This window comes from Equus przewalskii, chromosome 19 (genome assembly GCF_037783145.1).
Source record: "Equus przewalskii isolate Varuska chromosome 19, EquPr2, whole genome shotgun sequence".
In the NCBI taxonomy this organism is placed as follows: Eukaryota; Metazoa; Chordata; class Mammalia; order Perissodactyla; family Equidae; genus Equus; species Equus przewalskii.
Genome location: NC_091849.1, coordinates 4,440,329 through 4,467,391, shown reverse-complemented (window position 1 = coordinate 4,467,391; position 27,063 = coordinate 4,440,329). Strand labels below are relative to the sequence as shown.

The 27,063-nt window shown below is 55.1% G+C and overlaps 1 protein-coding gene across 1 annotated transcript; it reads left to right on the top strand.

Moving 5' to 3' along the window:
• Positions 1-94: 94 nt before the first annotated feature.
• Positions 95-26,838, top strand: PXDC1 (PX domain containing 1). Its single transcript, XM_008540279.2, has 5 exons — positions 95-636; positions 14,511-14,602; positions 15,289-15,406; positions 21,499-21,610; positions 25,633-26,838. The coding sequence occupies exons 1-5, from the start codon at positions 381-383 to the stop codon at positions 25,748-25,750; spliced, it is 696 nt and encodes a 231-aa protein (XP_008538501.2). The 5' UTR covers positions 95-380; the 3' UTR covers positions 25,751-26,838.
• Positions 26,839-27,063: the final 225 nt, after the last annotated feature.

Genomic DNA, 27,063 nt, shown 5'->3' with positions numbered 1-27,063 from the left:
GGGAGGAGGGCGGACCGGCCGCGGCCTCACGTCGGCGGCCGCGCCGCCCGCGATGGGAAGTGCCTTATAAAGCCACCGCCCGGCCGCGCCGGTCGACTCGTCGCCGCGCTTTGGCGGAGTGCGCGGCGCCCGGGGCAGACCCGACGGACCCCGGGCCCTGACAGCCCGCGGACAGGCCCCGGTCCCGGCAGAGCCCGGCCCGGCCTCGGCTCCGGACAGCCCCCGGCAGAGCCCGGCCCGGCCCCGGCTCCAGACAGCCCCTGCCCGACTCCGGCTCCGGTCAGCCCCCGGCAGAGCCCGGCCCGGCCGGACGCGCCTCCTGCCGGCGGGCGGGGGCGGGGCGGGGGGCGCCCCGCGGCGGGGGATGCGCGGCCCGCGGCATGGCCTCGGCGGTGTTTGAGGGCACCTCGCTCGTGAACATGTTCGTGCGCGGCTGCTGGGTGAACGGCATCCGCAGGCTCATCGTCAGCCGGCGCGGCGACGAGGAGGAGTTCTTCGAGATCCGCACCGAGTGGTCGGACCGCAGCGTGCTCTACCTGCACCGCAGCTTCGCCGACCTGGGCCGCCTGTGGCAGCGCCTCCGCGACGCCTTCCCCGAGGACCGGCCCGAGCTGGCACGCGCCCCGCTGCGGCAAGGTTCGGGGCCGGGGCGGGGGGCCCCCGGTGGGGTCTTGGGGGAGGCAGGGTTGCCAGGTCGTTCTGAAGTGCAGTAAAGGGAGGAGGGGAACGCAGGGGAAGTTGATTAAACCACGATTGCGGCACGGGACAGGACACACTTGGACCCTCCGCCCCAGAGGAGGGATGCCCAGGGCGGCGGTGGTGGGAGGACGAGGAGTCGGCCCCTGGAGTCCCGAGGCCCTCCCGGCCGAGATCGGCGGGACGCGCGCCCTGACCGTCACCGACGACGAGTCGCTGACCAGTACCTGTGCGGCGGCCAGAGTCCGGGCGGCCCCCAGGTCGCTCAGCACCAGCCCCTGCTCGGGAGTGGTGGCCGCCTCCCTCCCCGCCCTGCCCAGACGGCGGCAGGAGGGGACTGGGGAACCGTTTGGGAAGAGCTAACGACAGCGTCCGGTTGGGGGTCGCGTCGTGTCTGGCAGCCGTGCCTCTTATCTTCTCGGGTGACGGAGAAGCCTGAGCGCGAGATGCCACGCAGCCTTCTGTCACTCCTCGGGAGGGGCCGCCGAGGGAGAGCCCAGGTCCCCACCCAGGGCTGGGTCCACATTCGGTTTGGATTAACTGCAGCCGCCTCCTCTGTGGCCTTGTGACTGGTCCTGGCTTGCGGGGACTCGAGTTTTCAGCGAACCACTGTGGCTTCCCATTTCTTACCGCCCAGCTGACGCCCATCCCACGGGCTGCCCTTTGCAGGCCCGGCAGACAGGAGGCTGGAAGAGGGGAGGAAGCCAGAGAGGCTGGAGTGACGGGAGGGATTGGACGCCCGGTGGGGAGCCTGGGCCGGCCGGAGGAGAGGTGGGGGCAGGGGGGACCAGGAAGTCTGCAGGGCTTCTGAGCAGGCTCCCCCCTCTGCGCAGTGTGTGACCACCTGCAGCTCTTGGAGTCGGTGCCACTTCATCGAGAAGCCTTGCTCTCTGCAGCCTCTAAGCAGAGCCTTGGCGGCCCCTTTGGGGGCATTTACTGAAGCTGAGGGGGGCGGGGCAGGTCTCCTTAGCTGCATTCTGCCTGAGGTCTTGAGATAACCTCTTCTACCCCCTGGTGATAGCCCCCACCCCAGCGTGTGAATTACAGGGATAATTAGCTCAGTTCTGGTGACACATCCTCTGGCAGACACATGGTTTGGAAAGGCTCCCAAAGCCAGAGAGCCTGCAGGCCCTGAGTGGGAAGGCCTGCCCTTCCGGCTTCTCTCTTTGATCCCGATTCTCACGTTTATAGCCTTTCTGGGGATAGTTTAGTATTATTTCAAGCATGGCAGCGGTTTTCCTTGGATTTGCTATTTGGGCGTGTATGTTGTTTTTTTTAATGTAACAAATGAGTGCCCAAATCAGGAAAGCTTAGATGAAGGAACAGGGCTTTATTCAATGACTTACATCCTTTTTGGAACAAGGTGGGCCATAAAAAATTGGAGCCCCAGAGAACTGGCGGAGTGCCTGCGCCCACTCCCATCTAGGTCTCACTCGGGTCAGCTGGCCCAGCTCAGCTGTGGGCCCAGCCCGACGCCTTGGCATCAGCTCCCCGTGTCACTCCTCCGCTGTGACATAGTAGGGATTGCCTGCCTTTGTGCATAGGAGGATTAAAATGCACAGTAGGGTGTCTAGCAATGGTGAGCCCTCCGTAAATGCTCACTGTGGTGATTGCCCTCAGCATCAGCTGCTTCTGCCTCGGGTACAGCTAGTGGGGAGCAGGGTTTGGCTTTAGTTGCTCTGGGACATGGTAGTGAACACACCTTAGCTGGAGCGGAAGGGAGGTGCGGGACCCGCCTGCCTTGCACACGCCCTGGCTCTGTCCCTCCTGTGCTTATGGGAGTTGTGTTGGGTCGGTTCTGGATTCGTGAGGTGTAGACACACAGAGACTGCCTCGGAACAGTGGACCACCTGTAAGTGAGGAAGGTTTAGGAAGATGATCATCGCCAGGGAGAAAAGATGGCTCAGAAGGGCTACGATGGCTGCTTTCAAGTGTCTCAAGGGGGGACGCAAGAAATAGGCATTAGACGCGGTGGTGGTGGCAGGGGTGTCGGGGCGGTTAGGATGAGGACCAGTGGGTGGGTGTCAGGGACTTTCCAGCAGCCCGTGGTGGAACCATTGGCGCCGTCTCGGCTGGGGTCCTGTGCAGCACAGACCTCCTGCAAGGGCCGGCCCAGCGCTCCCAGGAGGGGTGACCTTGATCAGAACAGAGGTTCTAGTCTTGATTGTCTGCACACAGGCACACTGGTCCCTCCGCCAGCACCACCTGCATCTTGTTGTACATCCCGGGCGAAGTCCTTCTCATTTCTTAGATCCTTTTAAGTCCAGGGAAATTGTTTGCTAAGTAAAATACATCACGGTCCTGTCCAAAAAGATTCCACCTTATTTCCACGCAGATTTGTTATTTGCATAGGAAGGTTGGATATGCGAACTGTAAATACAAAAGGCAACCAATGTGTGTGGCGTTGGCAATGCCAGTTTTTGTCATGGGATCCTTGTCAGACTCCCTCAGTTTAAATTCACTGAAATGTTTCTGGGCTGGGTTAGGCGTGTGTTCCCCGGTCTCACTGGAGTGCTGGTGAGGAAGTCTGGGGTCACTGCTCGTGCTGGCAGCCGACTGGGAGCCCCTGTAAACGTCTCACGGATGCCTTCGGTGGTGAAAGCCATGCCTGCTGTTGCGTTTTGAGTGTACAGGCAGTTAAAGGGGTGCTGAGCCCTTTTCCTAGTCCCTCGAGTGTTGCAGTGGGAGAACGTCTGCATGGGGACGATGTGCTTTTCTCCTGCTGCACACGCTGTTGTCAGGCGTGGCCGCCGTCCGGGTCTTGTGGGCTTCAGTGACACCTGTGTGGAGGCCTTTACGCCCCATGTGGGGCGGAGGCGCGGTGCTCCCAGCTCACCTCTCTGGCCTTCTGTCTGGGCGAGGCCGGCCTCAGGACTTGGCCTGAGTCTGTCCTCTCTGCTTTCTCCTTGGAATCCTGGCCTCTCATCCTGCCCTCTTCATCTGGATCTGATGGCCCCACCTCTTCCTTTCTTGTGGCCCAACCCTAGGGGATGGCGATAGCTGCTTCCTGCGGATGTTATCTCTGGGTCACCAAGGTGTCCCCTTTCTACCTTTTCCCCACTCAGACCCTGTGGGGCCATCTTTCACGTAAGTGGCCTCGGTGCGGTACTTAACGTGGCTCAGGGTTTCCTGACCAGACCGTGGCCGAGGGCTCCTACCTAGGACACCTCTCACATCCAGGAAGGTCCACCATTAAAACATAAACATGCAGAATTCTCCATGGACTGTTTGGGGCTCCTGGACTGTCTTGATCCTTTTTGGTGGCATCTATTTCGGGCCTTGGGAGGGCTGAGCTGTCCTGGTCACCACCACAGCAATAGGTTCTGTTTCCAAAGTAGGCAGCTGCTCTTTGGTTCTTGGTTACTGTGAAATCAACATTTGGTTGTTCACTCATTCATTCATTCATTCAGCAAGTACCTGCTGAATGCCTGTCATGTGCCAGCCACTGTTCTAGGTGCTGGGGGCACATCAATGAACAAAACAGACACCAAAATCTTTGCCTCATGGTTTTCACGTTCTGGTTGGGAGAAATCCAATAATAAACAAGACAAGTGGAAAATATGTTAGTGGTAAACGTTCAGGAGAAAAAGAAAGTAAGTGAAGAAAGGGGCTGTGACTTGTAGGGGCAGAGGACCCAGGGGAGGGGTTGACTGTCGGGGGGTGGGGGGAAGGTCTCAGAGGAAGTGACCTTTGAGTAGAGACCTGAAGGAAGGGAGAACAAGCCAGGTTGATATCTGGGGAAGAAAGAGCTTTCCAGTCAGAGGCAAGAGCAAGTGCAAAGGCCCTGAGGCCACGTGTGCCTGGCGGCTCTAAGTGGTGAGGAGGCCCTTGTGGCGAGAAGGAAGTGATGAGTAGTAGACGGTCACGGAGGCAAGGAGTGGGCAGATCTGGCTCAGATTTGGGCTCTTATTCAGAGATGCTTTGAGTGGAGGAGTAACTTGATCTGAGCACACTCTGGCTGCTATGCTGAGAAAGACTGGAGGGGCAGGGAGAGCAGGGAGAGGTACTGGCGGTCCCCAGCTGTGGCTGAGCAGGCGTGAGAAGTGGTCAGACACCGATGTGTCTGGAAGGGAGACCACAGGATTACTGGGAGACCACACGGGCGTGTAAAGGAGCGTCAGGGCCGACAGCAGGGCCTTCAGCCTGAGACGTGGGACGCCGTTCACTGAGGGGGCCTGGAGGAGCTGGTGCAGGGGCCCGGCTGTGAATGCCACGTTGGAGCCTTTTCTCCAAACAAGGACTGTCCTGGAGAGCCTACGAGTGGTGCTGGTGGCCTGTCCGTCTGCCTTTCTCTTTGAGGACATTTGTCTACCTGTGCGTTCTCTCGCCGTCCGAGGTCCGAGACCTGAGGACGTCCTGCCACCTTTGTCACCGAGGATGTCCATCCTCCTGCACACTCGCCCACCGTCTGAGGTTTGAGATCCGAGGAACGGGAGGGAGGGATCCAGGCTGTCACCAGAATGGCCTGGACACGGATCCGCCGCCAGGCTGCCTCTGCCCTGACCGCTCTAGGAAGACGCGTGCTCACTCCCAGGCCGGAGCCTGCCCACCTGCTCCCACGTGGACGGACCCTGCGCTACCAAGAAACAAGGGGGAGGATGCCACCGATGCGGGGGACGAACCACAGAGCCGCTGAGTCAACCTTCTTAGTGAAAGTGGCTGAAAAAAGAGCAGAGGCCACAGGATCCCAGGCAGCGGGTGAGGGGTGCAGAGCCCGTGCCCGCCCTGCCTGATGGGCCCTGCCTGAGGTGCCCGGTGGGCCTGCCTCCACCCCGGACACAGGCCCCCCAATGCGTAGCATCATCTCTGGGCATCCTGCCCCTTCTAACGGGCTGTTTTCACCTCACAGGGGGATCTGAGGGGCTCTTTCTGACTCGCAGATCTGTTTTTGAGTCTCCTACGAGTACAGGTCTCCGGGCTGCCGTGCTTTTCCCACAGCCCAGGGCAGCATGTGCTGCTAGTCCGGTCCAGTGCCGACCGTCCACCTCGTGCAGCCTGCTCTTCCTCTCTCTTCCTTCTGTCTGCTGTCCTCTTCTTCCTTGTAAGTTGCCACATGCCTTGGTTTGTGGTTGAGTGATCTCATCCCATTAGACCTCACCCTGTGCAAGGCGGGCGGGTGGGGGGTACAACAGACACGGCCCAGGTGACCTGATCCAAGCTCTCAGCCAGAGAGGCTGCAACTGGGCCCTTACAGAGGCGGTTCAGTTGCTTGCTTCTAGGTCATGGTTACTTTCCGCCAAATTTCAAAGGAGAACCTTGGTTCTGCTTCTGGATCAGAGGCACTGTGAACCCACTGGTAGCATCCTGGCTGCCCTGGACTAGGCCTGGGACTTGGGTCTCCTTCCCGTTTTAAAAGAAGTCTGGGCCTCATGTTTCCCTCCGTCTGTTTTAACAAACCTTTTCCCAAAAGGGAAAGGTGTTTCTGCATCTAAACAGTCAAGTCAAGGGCGGAGTCAAAGTGCCGGTGAAAGGTGGTAGAGCCCTGCACACTACTCAGATGGCGGCGACATGATAAGCTAGCCACTTCTCCAAGAAGCACAGCTTGAAGCCGCACGGTGCTCACGGGGTGGGATTCAGGAGGCTGAAGAGAGGAGTGGTGGGTCATGAACCCCATGTGCATTTTACCCACGTGGCATCAATAACACACCCCAGGCCATGTCATCTGCGTGCAGCATCGGGCGGGAGTGCTGGCTCTGGGAGCAGCTGCTGGAGCGAAGCGGAGAAAGCCAATAGGAGAGTCCACTGTTAGCAGTGGTTGGCAGCGCTCTCCCACTGAAATCTGTTTTTGTTGGTATTTTCACTCACTTTTACTTTCTTGGTGACAGTAGGTATCCGCTGGCCGCTTTTGCTTGTCACCCCTACAAAGATGGTCCTCTTGTCCCAGAACAGGCCCAAGAAGTCCCCCCACCTCCACCCGGTGCCCCTCCTTGATGGGAGGGGCAGAGAGGAAGTAGGGCGGAGGGGTCTGTGCCCCACTCTTTGCTGGTCAGGCTTCGGAGGTGGCACAGGCGTGTCACGTGGGAGCGCAGACCCTTATGCTGCGATGTTATTCTCCAGACACCTCGGTCCACCCCGCTTCTTACCCCTGCCTGAGTGGAGTCATGACAGTGGACACAACCACAGGGCCGTTTTGCTGGCAAGTTTTACCTCATACTTGTTTTAAGAACAAAACATCTTAATCATCCTTTGCTGATGTGTAACTTAGAATCAGAAGGAAAAATGTGATGAGCAGCAATTGGACAGGCTGGGAAGGGAGGAGAGAAGGAATGAACGTGTATTTAAGACTTTTACATACAGCATCTCCTAATCCCACCGCAAACCCACCCTGTTTCCCGCAGGAGAAAAATGAGGCCTTGCGAGACTGGGTGACCCATCTGGGGACACAAGGTCACAGTGGGAGGGGTCAGGCAGAGCGGCTGAAAGCACTGGCTGTGGAAGGTGAGGATTCAGATCTGGGCTCTGTCACCTGCTCCTTGCCAGCTGACTTCAGGCTGGTTGCTCAGTTCCTCAGGCCCCAGGTGCGTGATCCATAACATAGCAGTAATGATACCTGCATGGCCGGGCTCTTGTGGGTACTGAAGCAGTGATATCCACAAAGTGCCCAGCACCGTGCTGGACACGTGGGAGCTGTGGGCTTTGGGCTCAGGCCCATGTGACCCCGGAGCTCCTGCCCTTTGCTCTCGAACACACAGTCCCTTCACCGAAAGTCCTCCAGACAGGTGTGCAGCCTGCTGCCCCTGACAGCGCCTTCTCCAGGTGTGCCCGCTGTCCTCCTGCCCTGGGGAGGTAAGGATGGTGACAGCCCATGCCCAGGCTACAGAGAGAGCCCGAGAAGGGGGTCACCACCATGACCTCAGTGGGGCCCCTGCAGACCAGGCCTGTGGCTTCACTGGTCCAGAAACTAGAATTTGGTGCTTGATGTGGGTCAAGGACTGTGCTGGGGGCAGCTTCACAAGGGGCAGGTTACTGTGGAGTCCTGGGGCTGGTGTTTGTATTACGTAAGAGAGAGAGGTGCCAAGTGGGCGGAGTTCTCGCGCCTAGAGCCTACATGGGAAGCCATGACTCCCCTCTGCCCCCCATGGGCCAACCCCTTAAGGTGGTTTGTAAGGCCCTGCTCATCTCAGCCCTCCCCACCCCTGCCCTCGCCATCCAGGCCTCCTTAGGGCCCCCACTCTTCCTGATCCCACTCCGTTCCCCTCCTCCCTCCCTCACACCCTTGTATCTGCTCAGCCTTCAGGCCTCCTACCCTGGTGAGGGAGGGTCCCCTGCTGGGAGTCCTCCTAGCCTCCCAGGTGACACCCCACTCTTTGTGGCCAGTGTTCGCCTCATGTCCATGCTCCTGGCTAGCATGAAAGCACTGGGGAGGCAGGGTCCTGCCTGTCCTGTCGGCCACGGTACCCCCAACAGCTGATGGGGTGCCTGGCACAGGGCAGGGGTGCAGGCAGTACTTGGGGACTGGTGGATGCAAAGTGCTTCCTGTGAGAGCCTAGAACGGGGTGGTATGTCGTGATACCTCTGGCTAAGTGAATGGCTTCTTAGACATGTTAAGTGTGAAGTTTAGTAAGGGAATTCTGCTTTTAGTGGGAGAGAAGAAAGAAGAGGCCCAGAGAAGGAGTAAGGGAAGCTTGCAGTAAAGATCAGGACGTTTCAGTCAAACACTTATCTTCTCACGCTGATAAAATAACATAGCCACTCAAGGGAGCATCTTACAGGTGGGAAGCCCGTCTTCGCTTTGCCCCTTCTTGGGTCCTCAGGAAGCAGTATTTTGTCTCTCCCTCTTCCGGCTCCTCCTACTTTCCCTGTCCTGCTTTTTATTCCTGGAAAATGCAGAGGAGAAATTAGTGTCAATCAGCATTCCCAGCTCTTACAGTGTGGTGTGAGCATCCCTGAGCGAGGGCGGCCGATGGAGGGGCGGGACCCCGCTGCGCACCGCCTTGTGTGTAACAGGGTGGGAGCGAGGGGCAGACGGGGTTTCTGTTCTTCCGTCAGTGCTGTGTGGGACCCCGCAGATGGAAGCACGCGAGACTTGCATGGCGTACAGCTGCTGTGTCTCCAGGGAGTTAGGACTGCCGTTGGGGTGCCTAAGTGTACAGAGAATAACCCACTCAGTTTTGTCAGGCCCATCGTTTCTTACTCCTACTTACATGTTGACTACCTATTTAGAAAACAGGTACTTAGGAAGTAAGTATTGCAAGTTTTCCTAGAAAATTTAAAATGTTTTCTTTCCAAAATTTGTACTATTCTTGAACTTTAAAGACTGTATCTCTTCTGCCTACAAGGTGACCCCGCATCCGTCACCTCACCCACGCGACCTGCTTCTCTGTTGAGCGTGTTCATGGACACGTGTGTTACAGGGAAAAGGAATTCTTTAAATGTCACTTGTTATTGGACTTGTTATTGAAAGTTCACAGTTTCCCGAGGGCGCTGTCGCGTGAGTCCCCTCTTAAGAGACTTGTGTTCTTGGGTAATGGACACTCCTCAGTGCGCTTTGTAAAGGACAGTCTTCCTTCCCAATCTACCCAACAGCACCTTGTCATCCTTTCCAGAACTGCAGCTGCAGAAGGCACTGACGTTAGCCTGAGACTGCGGGCCGTCTGGGGGGGCATCCTGCGACAGGAGCCTAGGTGTTCAGCCCAGACCCCCAGACAGCAGGGGCTTTGGGCGCAGGGTCCTGAGATCAGGGAGTGGTTGTTTCTGTGTGCCCTCACCAGCAGCAGGCTCAGTCTGCCTTCCAGGAAGGCACCAGGTGTTTGTGTTTGCGTAAAGAAGCCGATCCTGAAACTCACAGAAAAACGTGTTGTGTTCTCAGTTTTCATGGCTAAACTAGTTTAGAAAGAAAGGGCACCCCAGCTGCTCTTGGCTGATTTTTAGCCCCCAAATGTCTGTGAAATTGGCACACTGAGATTTATATACAATCATGGTATCAATCCTTTGCTTTCAAATTTTTTACTGTTTTGGGCTAACTCTGGTTAAAATTTTCACATCACAAGTTGTATAGAGGAAATTCTTAAAGTTGATGTTATATTAGTGATTATGCTTTATTGGAAATTAGAGAAATTTCCGGGGGCAATGAAGTCTTCTGAGTCAACTTCCGGATGGAAGTGTTTGAATGTGGTTAGTGGAGGATTGTCCCTTCCTATAGTCCTGACTGGACCGAATCCATGGCTTCTGCAGAGTGCGAGCATCCCCTGCTGGTCAGTCCTGGAACGACAGTCTCATAACCAAGAGAGGTTTGAGTTTTTCTGTTCAACTGTGCAAATTCACAATCATTTTCTACTTGTAGTTTTTATTATTATGATCTCAGATAGTAAAAATGAGTCAAACAAGATCCCCACAGAATTCTCATTCCATCAACAATATTGGGAATATAAACTGAAAAGTTTTAGATAATCCTAAATTATTGTATTTAAGCACATTTTTGAAAATAAGGTTTAAAATTGTTATTTACTGTAAACAATTGATATTTGGAAAGCTATACTGACCATTAAGAGCCAAAGTTCTTCGGTCACCAAGGGTAAATACAAGATAGGATAAAAAGCAACCCTAATGCATGTAATTAGTTTGGGGTACCAGTACTTTGCGGACTCATAGTTCTTGTCATCTGTCCCTGAAAAATAGCGCAATGTCCCAAATGTGGGTTCTGCCCACACTTCACCTTTCAGTGCTCTATCCTTTTGAGAATCATAATAATTTTGGGTTCACTAGCAGGAGTTTAAGGTTTCCACCTGTTGTGAAATTGAGAAACCTGGCCGGAGGAACCCGAGTGTATGAAACAATTAGGAATTTTAAAATGAAGTTTTATTTCACTTCTGCACTGTGGCCCCAGACGGCAGTTTTGGTTTTGTTTGTCTTTTTAAAATATTTTCCCAACACATTTAATGTACCCACCATTTCATGGGAAACACTTAAAAACAATTGAAGGAGGGCGATATCCGGGGCCCAGGAGAGAAGAGAAATGTGAAGGTTGGGTTTTAAGAGGGACAGGCAGTTGGAAGCCACCTGGGGAGCAGTGACTCCTTCCTGCCCTCGTCTGGGTGCTGGGGGCTCCGCTGGCGCGGGGGGCCTGCGCCGGGGGCCTGCGGTGTGTGATGGTCCCAGCGCTGGGCTCGTAGTCCGGGGGCGCGGCGGCGGCATCGGTCCGCCCAGTCCTGCCGCTGTGGGGCTTCGGTAAGTTCGGCTGAGCCCATCACTTCCCCGGTCTCTGCCTTTGACTAGCTGAGGCTCCTCGTAGGGAGGAGGCCAGCGATCCTGGACGTTCCCGGGGGTGGGTTTCCTCAGAGAAAGGAGGACAGCACCTCAAAAAAGTTGATCCAGATCGCCAGCTCGTCACTCAGGGACCCGTGATGGGGAAGTCCATGATAAAAAAGTGCCCCAACTAAAAGCCAGAGCTTGAAAAGCGATCACCCGTCATGCCTGTTCTTGCAGGGAGGGGTCCCAGCATCCTCCCTGCGCGTTTACAGGTCCTCACCTCCGCTGGTTGTGAAGCGTGTTCGCGTTTCCTAGGGTACCGCGGGCTGCGGTTCAGGACACGAGACAGGCGCAAGGAAGCCGTGAGCTTCTGCTCCACGGATGGGAGCAAACCGGCAAGCCCGTGACTCGGCACACTTCTGCCACTTTGTCCCCGGGCAGCTCTCCTGTGCGGCCTGTGACCCAGAGCCAGCCAAGCGGAAGATTCTGGCTGGGGTCTGGCTGAGTGTGATGCGGGGGAGCATGAAGCAGGGCCAGCACCCTGCGGGCAGGATGGAGCGCGCCCCCCGGAGAGAGCGACTTCTTGACTCCGTGCTCCGGTGTCAACTTTATTTTACTTATTTATTTATTTATTTGACAAAGATCAGCCCTGAGCTAACTACTGCCAATCCTCCTCTTTTTGCTGAGGAAGACTGGCCCTGAGCTAACGTCGTGCCCATCTTCCTCTGCTTTATATGTGGGATACCTGCCACAGCATGGGTTTTGACAAGCGGTGCCATGTCCACACCCGGGATCCGGGCCCACGAACCCCCGGCCCCCGAAGCAGAACGTGGGAACTTAACCGCTGCGCCACCCGCCAGCCCCTGTGTCAACTTTAAACACTGCATGCCCTGCTCGTGTCAGGCTCTGTGCTGAAAACTGGTGATGGCGAGAGGAGCGGAGGCACCTCTGCCTCAGGGTCACCTGTGGACTCGGGGCCACCCTCAGGTGAAGGAGCAGGTGCAGTGGCGAGCGGTGAAGGGCGCGGAGGAGCCCAGAGGCAGACTGGTCCCATCCCGGGTGTGGGAAGGCTGCACAGTGGACGGCGCCCACCCTTAGGGATCCGGGGGAGTTGGTGGAGCCCTTCCTCGTGGGCGGCGCCGCCCCAGCGGATTGGGTCTGGGTAGCATAGACCAGTTCCTCGGGGTTGGCGTGAGGGTGGGCCGAGTCGCAGGGCACAGTGCAGGGAGGTGGGCCGGGTCCCATCCGGGAGGGCCTGCACCGAGCCAGAATACCGGTACCGTTTCTGAGGCCCACATGTAGTTGTCTTTCTCCACTTCATTGTGGAAAACGAGTCATGTAGAAGATGGAGTTGCCAGATAAAATACAGGACACTAAGTCGGGTTTGAATTTCAGATAAACAATGAATAATTTTTTAGTGTGAGTCCTTCCACACTATTGCAATATTCATAGTTTATCTGAAATGCAATTTTAGCTAGGTGTCCTGTGTTTTATTTGCTGAGTCTGGCTCCCCGGAAAGATCAGTATAGGGCAGAACGTATTTATCTAAGTCTTACCCTTGGAGGTTATGCACCAGTCCATGGGCTGGACATTAATTAAATCAAAGGTATAACCAAAAATCTGTCATTGCAGCAAAGATACAAGAATTATAAGCCTGTATACTCATTTGAGATTGTTAAATTATGCTTTATATCCTGTAAAATGGGTATAAATGTGTCGTATGCATTGACCATGCAAAAGGCCAGTCTTCCTACAGACGGACGTACGGAACATGAAAATGCAGCTGCTGTGTCATAGACGTGACTGACTTAAAACTCATCTTCTGGCTGTAGTAAAGCTGGACTGCAATAATAGTTCTGCTCATCTTAGAATAAAGAAGCGCTCGTGGGATGATCTGTATAACTCCTCTCTTTAAAAACCACTTTCAGAGGATTTTGATCCTCCTCTTTCCCTCCGTAGACATCTCTGTAGCAAGCAGGAAATCAGCATTTTGGTGCAAAGAGCAGCACGCGTGCCTTTGTGTGTGTGTGTGTGTGTGTGTGTGTATCTGAAATTCTAGGCAAAGAATTCAGGACCTGGGGAAGAGGCATCCAGAGGATCTGACACTCTGGTGCTTTCTTCCTTCTTCTCCCTCCTTCCCCCAACCTGCAGGTTGGTGTGGGGGCCCTGGGCCACCTGGGAGAGAGGGGAGAAGGTGGCGGGGTCCCTTTCCCTTGTGACAGCCAGCGCGTTGTGCTGAGGTATGTGCATGGGCTCATGGACAGAGGCCCGGGGTTTCCCTGGGGTGAGCCATGGCCCACCCAGCCACCTTTAGAACTCCTGCTCCCTGAACAGTGCTGACGGGCCACCGGGGCCTGTGTGTCTGAGGAGTCGGGCAGGCCCAGGAGCCCCACTGTCGAGCAGGGTCGCCTGCCCCTAAGGTGGCCTGTGCTTTAGGGAGTCAAGGCAACAATTTCTGGCCTTGACCAGAAGTTGTTCGCGACTCCAGGTGACATCATGAAGGGTCCCCCACTGTAACCCGCTATAACCAGGCCTTCAGAAATGCCCTCGCCCTGTGTCTGGGGGCGCCCCTGGTTTCCAGGGACCACATGCTCTGGGCCTCTTCATTTCTGTCATGGACTTTAGGAGATTAGTTTTGTCGCTTATGTAGACTCAGTCAGTGAGTTGCCTGAAAAATGAACAACTCTTTTTCCTGTAAAACAAAATGAAACCAGAACTTATGAAAAACCTAGATTCAGCAGCTGATGATAGTTGTGGGATTTCAGCCTTTGTGGTTTGGTCACAGCTCACAGGGACAGTCATCCTGAGCCACATGGAGTCTGGGGCAGAGGCCGGGTCCTTACGACCTCATTTCTCATCGCTGGAAGCTAATGCGTAGAAACTGGTGGGAGGATCTTCGTTCTGTGCTGCTCCTGGGGAGACAGAAGCGCACCCCGCATCTCCATGCGAGAGCATTTTAAAAACACAAGACTGCCCTTTCCAGCAGCCACCCAGGACTTCTGGTAACTGTGACAAGGACAGAGGCTCAGATTCCTGAAAAGCGTCCTGGGTCATGCCCACTTTGGTTTTCTCCGGGTGAAGATCAGATTTTTTCCCTTCCAAACCTGCATTTAAATGACTTGTCTAAATATGGGCTCCACTGCCAGCAGAGCAAGTCCTTCTGCTGTATCATTGGAGGTGGCTGGGTCCTGGGCCACCTCCCCTGGCTGCAGCCACCACACTGGCGGGGTATGAGTGGTCCCCAGCTGAGCTCTGGCTGTGTCCCCAGTGTTTATGGAGCTGCTCAGAGGGGGCTTTTTCGGTCTAGCTATGGCTTATGCCTGCCTGCCCCACTCATTCCGCTGTACCCAGCCTGCCAGACCTCTCCTTTTGGAAGGACAACTTCCACTCCAGCACACAAGTAAATCGTTCATCGGGTTATTGAAGCTTAGGCGGAGGTTGTGAGCAGGGCTTCCAGAGTATGGCTGTGCACACACGAGGCTGAGTTAATGTTCCCAGACTCTTTCGTGGAGGGTGACACGGGGGGAGGCCCTCCTCGTCGTGGGGTGCCTGTTGTCTTGTATTTAATGTAGAAGCACATTTCCTGGTCTGCTTTTCTGACTTAGGCATTTCTGTCTCAATTCTAGGACTGGTTGCCATAAAGGAGGCCCACGATATAGAGACCAGGCTGAACGAGGTGGAGAAGCTGCTGAAGACCATCATCGGCATGCCGTGTAAGGTCGGTCCCCGCAGGGCTGCCGGGCTGGGAGCTGGGGGCACGTGCTGTGGCTTCCACGTGACTGACCTGCTCCCCCTCCCTGGAGGTGCAGGCTGTGGGTGGCGGAAGTGGCTCCGCTTTTGCTCCCTGGGGAAAAGGTGGAGGTGAGGGGCCAGGCAGGCTGGAGCAGGGAGGCTGTGGCCCGTCTGCCATGGTGGTCTTTGCTTTCTTCCTCCGCTCAGAAGCCACTGGTCTTGCCGAGGGTGTTTTAGAAGAGGGCACGTGGGAGCCGAGGGCAGCATTCACGGTGACCTAGGTGGGCGGCCTTTAAACGAAGCTTGCTGGCCTCATGTGGAGTATCGACTGAGAAGCTGGACTGGGGTCGAGGGGGTCTGCTTATCTCCGGAGCTTCCACTCCCTCATCTGTGATTCAGGAAAGTTTATTGAAGAGTGAAGGGGGATGTGTGCGAAACACTGGCACGTACCAAGAACTCAGACAAACTAGCCGCTCTTGCCATTAACCCCTCCTGTCTGTCCCTCGGACCTTGCATTTCAGCCACATGGGGCCACAGATAAAGGAACAGTGTTGGCCATCACAGCCCCACTGTGTGGTCAGCCCTGCGGGGGGTCTGAACTCTCGGGCTGGGCGTCAGACGGGCCACCTTGCGGCAGGATTGAATTTTAGTAACGAGCGTCTTTCTTCCCAGTATTCTAGGTCAGAAGTCGTGCTCACCTTCTTTGAAAGATCTCCTCTGGATCAGGTGTTAAAAAATGACAACGTACATAAAATTCAACCCAGCTTTCAAAGTCCGGTGAAAATCTCAGGTGAGCGTGATGGGCAGGTGTAGGGGGAGGGCTGGGTTTTCCAGAACCTTTCTGTGTCTGCCACTTTGGACATCTACCCAAGACAGCTTCCTGTGTGTCCTCAGAAAGCAGAGCAGGGGAGTTTGGGAGGCCTCCTTGGCTGGCACGTGGTATCCGGAGCCCTCTCCATAGGCAGGAAGATGGCAGTCCTTTATCCTGGTGGGATGTCCGTGGACCTGAGGCTCTCAGGGCTCAGTGAGGGCTCTGGAGCCCTATGTCAGTTGGGTTGGGTTTTGCGTGCTGTCCACAGGAATGCGGGCAAGCCTCTGTTCTTGGTCCTGAGTGGGAGTCCCAGCTCTGGAGTTTCTGTGTTGCTTTATTTCTTGCTGTTTTGAGCAGATATGAGAGCATAGAGCAGCAGAATCCTTTCAGGGCCTCGTGTGGTGGCAGGAGCTAGACTCTTGCTTCAGGTTGACCCTGGAGGCCCCAGAATGCAAAAGGGACAGACTCGAGCTGCATGGAGTTGCTTCTGATCGAATAACTCCTAGAATGCAACAACCTGGACCATCCCCAGCCCTCTGTCTTACTGTCCTGTTTTTATCAGTGACTTGGTGAACACATGCCCCGTGTTTATCCTAAAGGGCTGGAAGTAATGAGATGACATTTAACAGGGATAAGCGTCGAGTCCCATGCTGAGGTTGTAAATGCTTTCTCAGTGCCTTTTGGCGAGGACTGAGGACAGAGGCTTTACCTGGCTACCGTACCTGAGCATCAGTGAGGCCTTGCGTCCAGACCTGGGAAGGCAGGGGTCACAACCTCCTTGAGGCAGCCAGGAGCTCAGGTCATCCTGGGTGTCATGCTCGTCGTCGACATGGCAGTGTGTGGAAGTAACTGCAGCCGACTTTGGCTCAGCACAGGACACTTTGTAACAGCCGGGGCTGCCCAGCAGTGGGGTTAGTAAACGTCAATTGCAAGTCTGCAGCAAATCTGTTGCCTCAAGCTTCAGGCCTGGGTGCAAAGGCCGGAGGCCTGTCACATGCGTGCCTGCAGAGGTGGCCGGCTGGTGGAGAGCCTCAGGCACCCTTCCAGAGCTGAGCTCCTCTGCCTCCCGGGCTTTCCTCCTCTTCCTCTGCTCTAATCCATTAGGCACCAAGTCTAGGGGTCTCCCTTTGGAGTCTCCCACCCTTCCCGTCTTTGCTCCAGCACCAGCCAGCCCTCACTGAATGGGTGCTTCCCAACATAAATTAGTGTGCAGATGTGCAAGTGGTGAGGGGTGTTCCTGTGAGATGTAAGGTGTCCTTGGTTATTCACTGAGTGAAGAAAGACAAGGAACTGTGGTAAATTCAAAATTATTTTTTAGTGAAACTATTATTTACCAGGGCACCACCATCCCTTTGAAGAACTAGTCCACACGCGGGCAAGCCGTGTTGTTCAGCCTTGGTCCCACATTTGGGATGTTGCTGGATTTGGGGGTCCCAGCTCTGAGCTTCAGGATCTGAAGAGCACCCCACGGCCTGAGGACATCACCCATCTTTCTGTCAACCTTCCCCTGTCCCCGGGACTGACCCTGAGTACCAACGTCGGTCATCCAGGACTCTGACTTCTTGGGCTCATTGATTTCTCAAAACCTTACACTCAGGATAAAGCGGAAGTGCCTAGGCATTCCAGGCACAGCAGAGTCTGGCTCACTCCAGCTTTCTGGTCTGATCACCCCAGAACCCTCCACCCCGACCCTCAGCCTCCTCTGGGCTGGGCTCGGCCTGTGTGGGGCCTCCCATCTTCTTCCTGTTCACACAACCCCGCCTCCACGTCCGCTCCTGTCCTGCTGAGTTCCATTCCTTCGTGAAAACGCCCTCGCTTGCTGTGACCTCACAGCTCGCCTCCTCGCCCCTCAGATGTCTTAATGCCTTCTTGAGCTGCTGGCGTGGCGCTTAGGGAGCTGGTGCCCTGGGGGACGGGACTGACACCCTTTGCTGCCAGAGGCCGCTCTTCGCACTCGTCCGCCTCTGCACGCGCTGCCTGTTCTTTCACACGTTGAGGCTGCTGCCACTAGATGGCGCGAGGGGCCCGCGGCGTGAGGATCCTGCGCACTGGCGCTCCAGCGAGGGCCGTCCCGAAGTATGTGGCCTCGTTGGTTGGTGGTGCCTGGCCCAATACAACCTTCAGCATTCTTTGTCCCATCTCAGTTTAAATGCTTATCAAATCTAAGAAAACGTACATTTAGTTTTCTGTCCCATGGCTGTGTCTGTGCAGTTTCAGAGGAAGAATAAACATCAGCCTTGATCTGGCTGCTCGGACTAATCGATATCAGCCACAAAATTCTGATTGTTTGGGTTTATGGGGCCTGGAAGTGAACTATAATTTCATTTTTCATTAACCAGGCCTCTGTACAATCTCAGCCTTAATCTTCACCCTGCAGGGATAACGCTTCAGTTAGCCAGGCAATGAAAAGGCATTGCGTTGGGTTTCGTCCTGCTGTTGGGGTACAGTGAAAAGATGATGCGAGGGGGGCGGTCGACACGGAGGAAGGCTGCACTGCGCATGCTCCGGGGTCGGGACTAACCGTCTGCGGAGAAAAGGAGCATAAGGATTAATGAGCTGAAGGGACGGTGGCATGTGGGCCGGCTGCAGTTTAAAGACACAAAATCACCCCTTGGCAGACTCCGGAGCAGTGAGTGTTGCAGAAGAGACCAACCCGTAGGTGCTAAGCTTGGTGCGCAGGAGTTTGAGGAGAAACAGGAATTGCACGGTCTCAGCAGATCTCCCCCAAGATATTTTTTAACTAGAAAGACAAAGAGAGTAACCTTACTTTGGAGACCCAGCAGATACCGCCTTACCCAGGTGATCCAGACCAACATGCCTGCAGTCAGGCCTGTGGATGTCACATACCCTCCCCTGATATGATGCACCAAGCGAACAGTGTCACTGCAGGAGCCCTGCCTCAGTTGAAGCACGCGAAAACGTCAGACAAATATTGATGAAGTAACTCACCAGCCCTCTTCGAAAGTGTTAGGTCCTGAGAGTTGAGGAAAGACTGAGGAACTGTCAGAGGTCTAGGAGACTGAGACACAACAACTTAATGCAACAAGGGGTCCTGGTTGGGTGTGGAACAGAAAAAGGGACAGTGGTGGAAAAGCTGGTGAGACTGGAGGGAGGGAGGAGTTAGCTGGTAGTGTGGTGCCAATGTTAATTTCCTGCATTTGCTCGTGGTAGTGTGGTTATGTAAAATGTGAACATGACGGGAAGCTGGTGAGGGATATGTGAGGACTCTATTCTGTTTTTGCAACTTTTCTATAATTCTAAAATTAGTTCAAAATAAAAAGTTAAAAAAAATGAGGTGGCAAAGCAGGACTCTTCATGTGAAAAAAATATGAATGTAAAAAAGTAGCCTGAAAATGGGCTATTTCATAGAATCAGTCATGTATGTGATTAAAGTAAATAAATTCATGAGTGATTTTTCCTATAGATATTAAACTGACTTCTAAAAATTCACATTTTAAGTATGCTGGAAATGGGCTTCAGATGGTATAGTTTTTCTGTCATTGTAACATTTCCTTCGGTTCTTTTCATTTGCATGTTGCAACAGATAGGAAGACATTAGCAACAATGATAGTAATAACTACCATTTATTGAGCTTCCTGCATTTGTTAGGTTCCATACAAAGACCATCTCATTTAATCTACACCTGTCCTCTTCAGGATGGGTACTGTTATTCTCATTTTACAGATGAAGAAACTGAGCCAGAAGTGACCTGTTCCCCAGGCATGCATGGCAGAACTGGAGTTTCCTCGAGGGCCCAGCTGGCCTTGCAAACCATTAGACCACATTTCTGTGCACAGAGGCTTCTTTGCATAGACGATTAAGGAATGATTTGTTACGAGTCTGTTTTGGGGGCTGGTAAAGATTCCATTTTCTAGAGCTCCAAACTTCACATTTACAGAAGATTAGAAAGTTGCTATGTAAGGCATCTCTTCATAACATTCACAAATGTTTGGCGGCACTGACATTTGTTTTCACTTGTAGGGTTTTCCCCTAATTCCTTGGCAAAGGGGTGGGAGAAGGGGGCTGGGGCTGTGGGCAGGCTGCACTGCGGTCCACTGAGGTCCAATGTGCTCCCTGAGACGGACAGAGCTGAGTCAGTTTTGACAGCATTAAAGAAAGTGGTTCTGTGCTGCCTGCATTTTAATCCGAGAGGCGAGGGCATCTTTCTCTTCCCTTCAGGTGGGTCAGCTTCAGAGTCTGTCTGTCCACTCAGGCTTCAGTGAACATCTTCTCTTTGTCTTTCTTGCACTGGAAATGTCGTCCACCCCGGAGGGTCCAGGCTCTGACTTCTCGTTGGTTCTCTGCTCCTTCTTGTCACAGCAGGCCCTCCGTGCTGGTTCTCCATCAGGGAAGAGGGGCCTGGGGGCTCCACCAGGGAGGGCAGGGCAGGAGACAGCGTGTGCTCATGTCACACAGAGGGTGACTAACTGGGCTGGTGCAGCTGAAAGACCAATGAAACATGAGCTGTCATTTCTCCAGAAAGTCAAGTGGAAATTTCAGCAGTTACTTGGCAAGTTTGGTTGATGAACAGTCATTTTAATCCTGTGGGGTGAGGAGGAAATCTTCCGTTTTTCTCTCTTCATTTTTGTGTAATTTCCCTAATTCTCTTCATATGGAGAGAAATTCCAAGAACTGAGAACCAAATACCTAGAAAGATTAAAAATAAGCAGAAGATTAATTTCATTATAAAAAATGACAATCCATACATGGGAATAAAATAATCTAAATTGTGGTAAAATGTAAGAGATAAAGTAAAGAAGACAGCCCCACAGACTGCCGTAGCGTCAGATGCCCACTGAGAGGCCGGGAGGAGTGTGCCTGTCGCCTGATCTGCATAGGGAGGCGAGGACGGGCTCGAGTGAGCTGTGTGTCCCCGTGTGTCAGGCCCTGAATGAAGGGTAATAATCCTTTGGATCTGAGAATGCACCAGGAATTTGGAGTGTATTTTAAGCATGTTTTTTAAGATGAGTAAGTAGAGGGCCTGACCTGGGAGGACAAACAAGGGTCACAGCGTGAGCTGACTGAGAGCTGAGGTCAGGAGCTGAGCAGCCTCTCAGGGAGCTGCAGAACGGCAACACCTGGGAGGAGTGTCATGGCTCCAGATCTGTTCTTGGAGTGTCTGTCGTCTGCTCGGGAAATAGAAATGAAAGCTACACCAGATGTTAGAAGTGGGTCGAGCTGCACTTGCTACTTATACTTAAATGGGCCAGAGGGCATGGTAGAACGGGGAGTCATGGGACTTTAGATTTGGAAGGATCCCTGGAGATAATCCCATACAATTGTGGAATTTTCCAGTTGAGGATGCTGAGTCCCAGGGTCATGGCTCTCCTTTTTGGGCTGAGCTGCGGGGTCCAAGTTCCCAACCTGGGAGTTTCAGCTGCCACACTCTCAGGCACCCAGGTCCCACCTCTTCCAGCACTGCATGAGCACCAGACTTCCACCCTTGAAAGCTAACACCACAGAGCCCACGTAGACATACGAAGACATTTTCTTGTTGGTCTTTTTAAATTACCACCATTCATGCTTTTCATTAGATTATCAGTTTATATACAGAATTATATAAAGTACAAAAGTGAAGTCACCCATTTGGTTTAAAATGCATGCTGATCTCATTTGATCCTCCCAGCAACCCAGGGTGTCGATGGTGTTATATCCCCTGTGTCTCAGACACGAGTGGGAGCTTAGAAGATGGGGTAACCTATGCAAAGCCCCATGGCAGTGTGCGAGGGACCTAGACGCAACTCAGACTGATAGACGCGAGCCCAGTACCCTTTCAGCCCAGCTTTGAACCCATGGGGAAGGGCGTGTGGGGAGGGCGCTCGGATAGCCGAAGCATCCTGCCGTGGGGAGAGATGCGCCTCTCGGCCTGCATGGGTCAGCAGGTGTGGCTCCTGTGCCTCCTGAATCTGTGTGGCAGCACTCCAGACTGGGCCTTGGGGGAGCAGAGCATTCTCTTAAAGTAGGGGAGCAGGGGGGCAGGAGTGGAGAGGGAAGTAGGGAGATCGGTACAAACCTCACAACTTTAAAATCTGACCCCTTCTGAATAGTTACCTTACTCCTTTCGTTTCCAGAAATCATGAGGTCCAATGGATTTTGTTTAGCAAATACAGAAACAATCGTTATTGACCACAGTATACCAAACGGAAAAGACCAGCGCCTGGCTGTGGACCCAGCTGAGCATCTGTAAGTACAGTGATTTGCATAGTTTTATAGAAGGACCCCGAGCTGTCGGTGGGTGCCAGGGGCTTCACTTCAGGGACTCTGTAGCAAGGAGACAGATATGGCCGGAACGCCGAGCCCCCATCGGTATTTGGATACTGATTTAGGGTGTCAGCCTTTCCTAGAGGAGTGACACCTCGATTCTTAAACCTGTGGGAGCAGAGTTCCTCCGGCTGAGTGACGGCTGCAAGGGGCCTTGAGGAGAGGTGGCCAGCCTTCAGGGACTGGTCTGTGCCGGGCGCTGAGGGCTGTGGGGGCCACAAGCCTCCTGGCTCAAAGGGCCTGTTCTCCTGGGAGGGGAGAAGTGCCACCTGCACATCAGCCTCACATCGCAGGGCTGAAGTTCTCCTGATGCCCAGGTGGGCTCCGTGTGGCTCACGGCAGCGCCTGGCCCAGCGGGCTGCACTGTTTCGAGGGAGGGAGGACGTGTCTGATGAGTGAAGGTGGGACAGCCACACGCCACTGCCTTCTCCGGTCTTCCTCCCTCTGAGAGGAACACTTCTGACCATGAGAAGTGCTCCAGGAAAGCCCGAACCCTAGGCCCCATGAGGCACAGCCGCCCTCATCCTTGGGGCACTTCCGGGTCGTCTCCTTGGGAGGCATCAGGCGGCAGCTTGAGGGGATGTCACACGGCGGCTTCTGTGACTGTCGAGGCCCAGCCCAGGGCTCTTGCTGGCTGTGTGAGCGTCGGGAAGTGACTGACCTCCCCGCTTCTCTTATCCTCACGGGGGACCAAGACGCCCTTGCAGGTCCTTGTGAAAAACTCAGACGCCAAGTGTGCAGCTCTGAATGTGCAGTCTCCCTGTGGCACATGAGCAGCATAACCCAGGGATCAAGGGGCCTCCTTAGTCCCATGTCCCACGCCACCCAATCAGCCACAAATAAAAATGGACGAAGACAGACCCACGTGCCTGGACACACATCTGGGCCAGTCAGCTGCGGGCCAGGGCATGACCCCAGGGTGTGCCTGGGCTCCGGCAGGCAGCTCGAGCCTCCTGTGCTGGACCCCACTCTGTGTTGAAGCTCGGTGGGAGCCTCTCGGCCCGTGGAGCGAGCCCCAGCCAGCAGCCCCCACTTGCTCAGTTTCTTAGGTGTCCCTTAGGTGGATGGCACAGAAGCTTTCACAGTGGAGGAGTCATGAAACGGGGGTGTATGGATGTGCTGGCAAGGCGGAGGGCCGGCCCACCTCTGAAATGCTGCCCTGCTGTGACTCCATGTGGCGCCGTACCCGTCATGTGTGTCCAGATAGCTCAGTCGTTCATGACCCAAGGGTCCTCCGTGCTAACACGGGCTGGCACGTGGCAGTGCAAGGTCGATGTGTGTTAAATGGCGACTGGAAGGAGAAGTCCTTTACCTCGTGGGAGGGGTTGCTGGTCTTGGTGGAGAAGACAGGCAGACTCTGCCTCGTCACCAGTTGCTGCAGGTCCTGGCTCTGGCTCCCAGTCTTCTCAGACCCTTTACCTCTCCACGAGGCCTCGAGGGGCCTTCTGCAGCCTGGCATGAGGTCAGACTTGAGAAGTCAGTTCCACTGTGAACAGTTTTGCTGAGAGACACGCGGAGAGAAAGCCGGGATGGAAGCACAAGTTCCCCTCGAGCCGGGGCTCTGTGTGGACGGGGAGACATCCTTGGTGCACAGCTGCCTGCTCCTGGCCGCCTGCAGGCCGGGAGAGCAAGCAGGGGAATACCTCTGCGACCCCAGGAAAGCCCCACCGAGACCCGTCGCCCCTACGCGCTTGGGAGCAGTCAGAGGATTGCTGACTTGGCCGGCAGCCCACTGGGCATCTGATCGAGGGCAGCGAGCGAGGCCTGCTGCTGTCTGTCCTTCAGGAGCCATCTGTGTGCACACTCCTCAGGGCTGTCAGGAGGGGGCGGGGAGGCGACGGGGCCAGGTCATGGAGAGATGACCCTTAAGTAGCCGGAGGCTTCACTTCCTGGCCGCAGCTGTCCTCAGAGGTACTCAAGGGTAACTGGCCTCGAGGCTGTGAATTCAGTGCTCTCGGGCCTGCCGTCAGGACATGTGCCACGGAGCCGAGCAGGCAGTCCCCATGCTGTCCCTGGGGAGGGCAGGGACCAGCACCCAGGACCACAGACCCCCTGCACTCGGGGAATGGGAGTGTGCCGGACGGCGATATGGGTCAGTGGACAGCGAGGTTTCTGCCTGGGGAAGATCCTGGCTGGCTGGAGGGGTCACCAGGCTCCGAGACGTCCACCCCAGTGCTGAGGCGAGCCCCCACACTGTCCCCACAGCTCAGGAGCAGAGGTATTTGCCAAGCCTGCCGAGGGTTGTGGGGGATGGATGAGGACCCTGGACTCAGCCTGGTGACGCGTTTCCTAAGCATCCTAGCTGCCCTTTCCCCCCTAGGGTCTCAGGGTCATCTGATCCGAGGACAGGAGGAGGAGCAGGGGCAGGAAGCCATCTGCGGTGCATTTGGCCTGGCCCTTGCCCGCCTTGAGCCTTGCCCCACACCCGCGAGACCCCTGTGGTTTCAGGCCAGCGCTGGCTGAGGGAAGAGATGTAACAGCCTGTGTAAAGTTGGAGAGCTGGTCTTGTCTCCGTGAGACCCGCTGCCTCGCAGGCTGCACACACTTTTCTGTCCACAGTTCCTTGTCTTTCTCGGCAACCTGGTGCCACCAGGGCAGGGAGCATGGGGAGGGGAGTTGGGCCCTGAGCTCTCTCCTGAGGGCACAGATGTCAAGGCCCCTGCATCTCCACACACACGCCTCACTGTGGAGTTAAAGGGAGACCCACCTCTGGCCGTTTCTGTCCAGTTTCAAAGCCGTGATCAGCTCATGCTCGACTTTGAACCTGCAGCCTGGACCTGGAGGAAGCGTGCCCCTTGGAGCGCGTTTGGAGTCAGTGGGATTCTCACTGTGCGCTCTTGATGCAGGGGCGGCGCTGCCTCTGGCGGCTCCCTGGCTGGGGAAGCCCAGTCAGACGCTCGTTGCTGGGCTGCTGGTCAGTTTGTGTCCTTTTCCGTCACTCCAGAGCTTTCTAGGTGTAGTTGAGCTCCGACAACTGTTGACTGGTCAGCGACACTTTGAACGCCAGGAATCAAGGCAGGAACATGGGCGCTGGGGCCCAAGGGCTCCCCCCATCCTGGGAGAGCAGTTCCTTCCCCACCCCACTGGCCTATTTTGTTCAGACTGATGCTCAGTCAAGGAAAACGGAAAAAGCACATTTCTCTCTCTGTTATGCATTTTTAAAAATTTGGAGTCTTTTCTAGCTTAGGAGGCCACGTCTGGGTTAGACGGGGTGGAGATGTTTTCAGTTCATGGGGGAATCAAGACCAGGAAGATATTTGTGTCACCTTACATTTGGGGTACGTGTTATTCCCTGAGCTCTTCCTGCCTCCCCTCCCCCGTGTAAACTCCCCTCACTGAATACATGGACCCAAACTAGGGTGCCCACCCCCCAAAGGAACCCTCCCTCCGCTGACCCCTGCCGGCCCTCTGCCTGCCCCTGCGCCAGCCCCCTCGTCAGCGCACAGGGGGCAGTTGGGGGGTGAGCGGGTGCAGTAGCTTCCCGCCCATCTCTGCCGTTGTCTGCAGGGCCAGCACAGGGAGGTGTCTGCTCCCAAAGACAGGCCCTGCCTGGCTTGTTCAGGTGTGTCCCAGACTCGACACACAGCCGCCCCTAGAGAGAAGGAATCACCCTGTGAATGAAGCAATGAGCGCCTCAGTAAATGATGGGCAATGAGCATGGAGAGCAGCCTCTGAGGCCCTGGAAGCCGGAGCCATGACAGTTTGGCATTGGGTTCATTTCACCTAACGTGTAATCACGTCCTTCCTAAATGCACACTGACGAGACCGTGCGTCCACTGGGCCTGCGCAGTGTGACCGCATCCTGGAAAGCCCTTCCGTTGTGCTTGGCGTTGATCCCTAAGTGCCCTCCTGCCAATGACCTTTTGCCCTTTCTTTCTCCACTTTGGTGGGGTCAAGGGTCAGTGAGCAGCTCCAGCCCTCACCTCTGTCTTTTCCCGTTTCAGGTTTGAGAACGGCAGTGAGTTTACCTCAGAACTGGAGGATGGCGATGACCCAGCAGCTTATGTCACCAACCTGTCCTATTACCACCTGGTCCCCTTTGAGACGGACATTTTGGATTGAATCGCCAGTGGGCCCCACATCTGCAGCCCTCGACTGCTGCTTCTGCTGCTGTCCACTGCACCAGCTCCAAAGGCCAGAGCTTCTGTCCCGGGCCTCGGTCTGGCGGTGCCTGCAGGGGCCAGCCGGGCTCTGCTCCCAGGCCGCACCCGGCAGCCTGCACCCAGGAGGCCCGCGTGTCCTGTGTCCTGTGAGTGGCACAGCAGGGGTCTCCAGGGTCAGGGCTGACCCCAAGGTTTCCAGTAGCCAGATCAGGTCATGGGAGTCCCCACATGGCCTGCTGCTTCGGAGTGGCCTTCCATCTCCACTGGCGCAACCAGCCTGTTTCTGCGTTCCTGAGACTCGCTCCCCACCGTGTGTGGAGCCGCAAGTGCCTGCAGGACCCCCAGGGCCTCTCCTGGGTCCTCCTTCGCTGTCACTGCTTCCTGGGGAGGAGCCTTCCTCTTGGTACCGTGGCCCAGGATCGCTGGCCTCCCCTCCCTCCCCACCGTTCCCTCACACCACAAGCGCACAAAACACTTTGGGGCGATTTTGATGAGTTGCCAGGTTCTGGACCCGTGGGCAGGGCATGTTAGGTAATCCGGATTTCCCTGGGAACCAGGATATGTGGCTTTCGTTTCTGTTTTTCATCTTCTATCTGGAAACTCTGGGCTTTGTGTCAGCCTAAGGGAGTGTTTACAGAAGGTTAGTCGTGAATGGGGAGTGGGGCCCCGGGGTCAGGGGCCCATTGAGCCCAGACTGAGAGGCAATGATTCTCCTCAAGAGGAACAGAATTCCTGCCTGGCCCGCCCGCATCCCTGCAGCCTCCAGAGTGGTCCCCGGGCCGTCTGAGGCTCGCCCCTCTGCTGTCCACCCAGCTTCACTGGTGCGGCTGCCATAGTGCCCCGAGAGGACAGATCAGGAGGGAGCCTGAGTCTCCGCGGGCTCCCTGGGTCCTGGGGGAGGGTCTGCGTCCTGCCCGTTTGTCTCTCCCAGTGTCTACTAACGACCCACATTTGCTAGTGTAAATAATAGTAAATTATTGAGAATCCTAATTCTTTTACACAGCCTGTTTTTTAATCTATTTTAATTAAATAAAATATATTACTCTACTTTTGTCAGTCTAAGGTGTTCCTGTATAGAGGTGTGGCTGGGGAGGGGTGGAGACTAGACACTCCCCCTCAGGGCTGGCGCTGAGCATCTTGCCTTATAGTTATTTAGGGAACGTGTTCTGTTCTCACTCCAGGGAGTAATCTGCCCAAACTGAAAAGTGACCAGACAGCCTGGGCTGCTGTTTTCACTGAGGGTTTTCCCGTCTCTGTGTTCCTCCTCAGCAG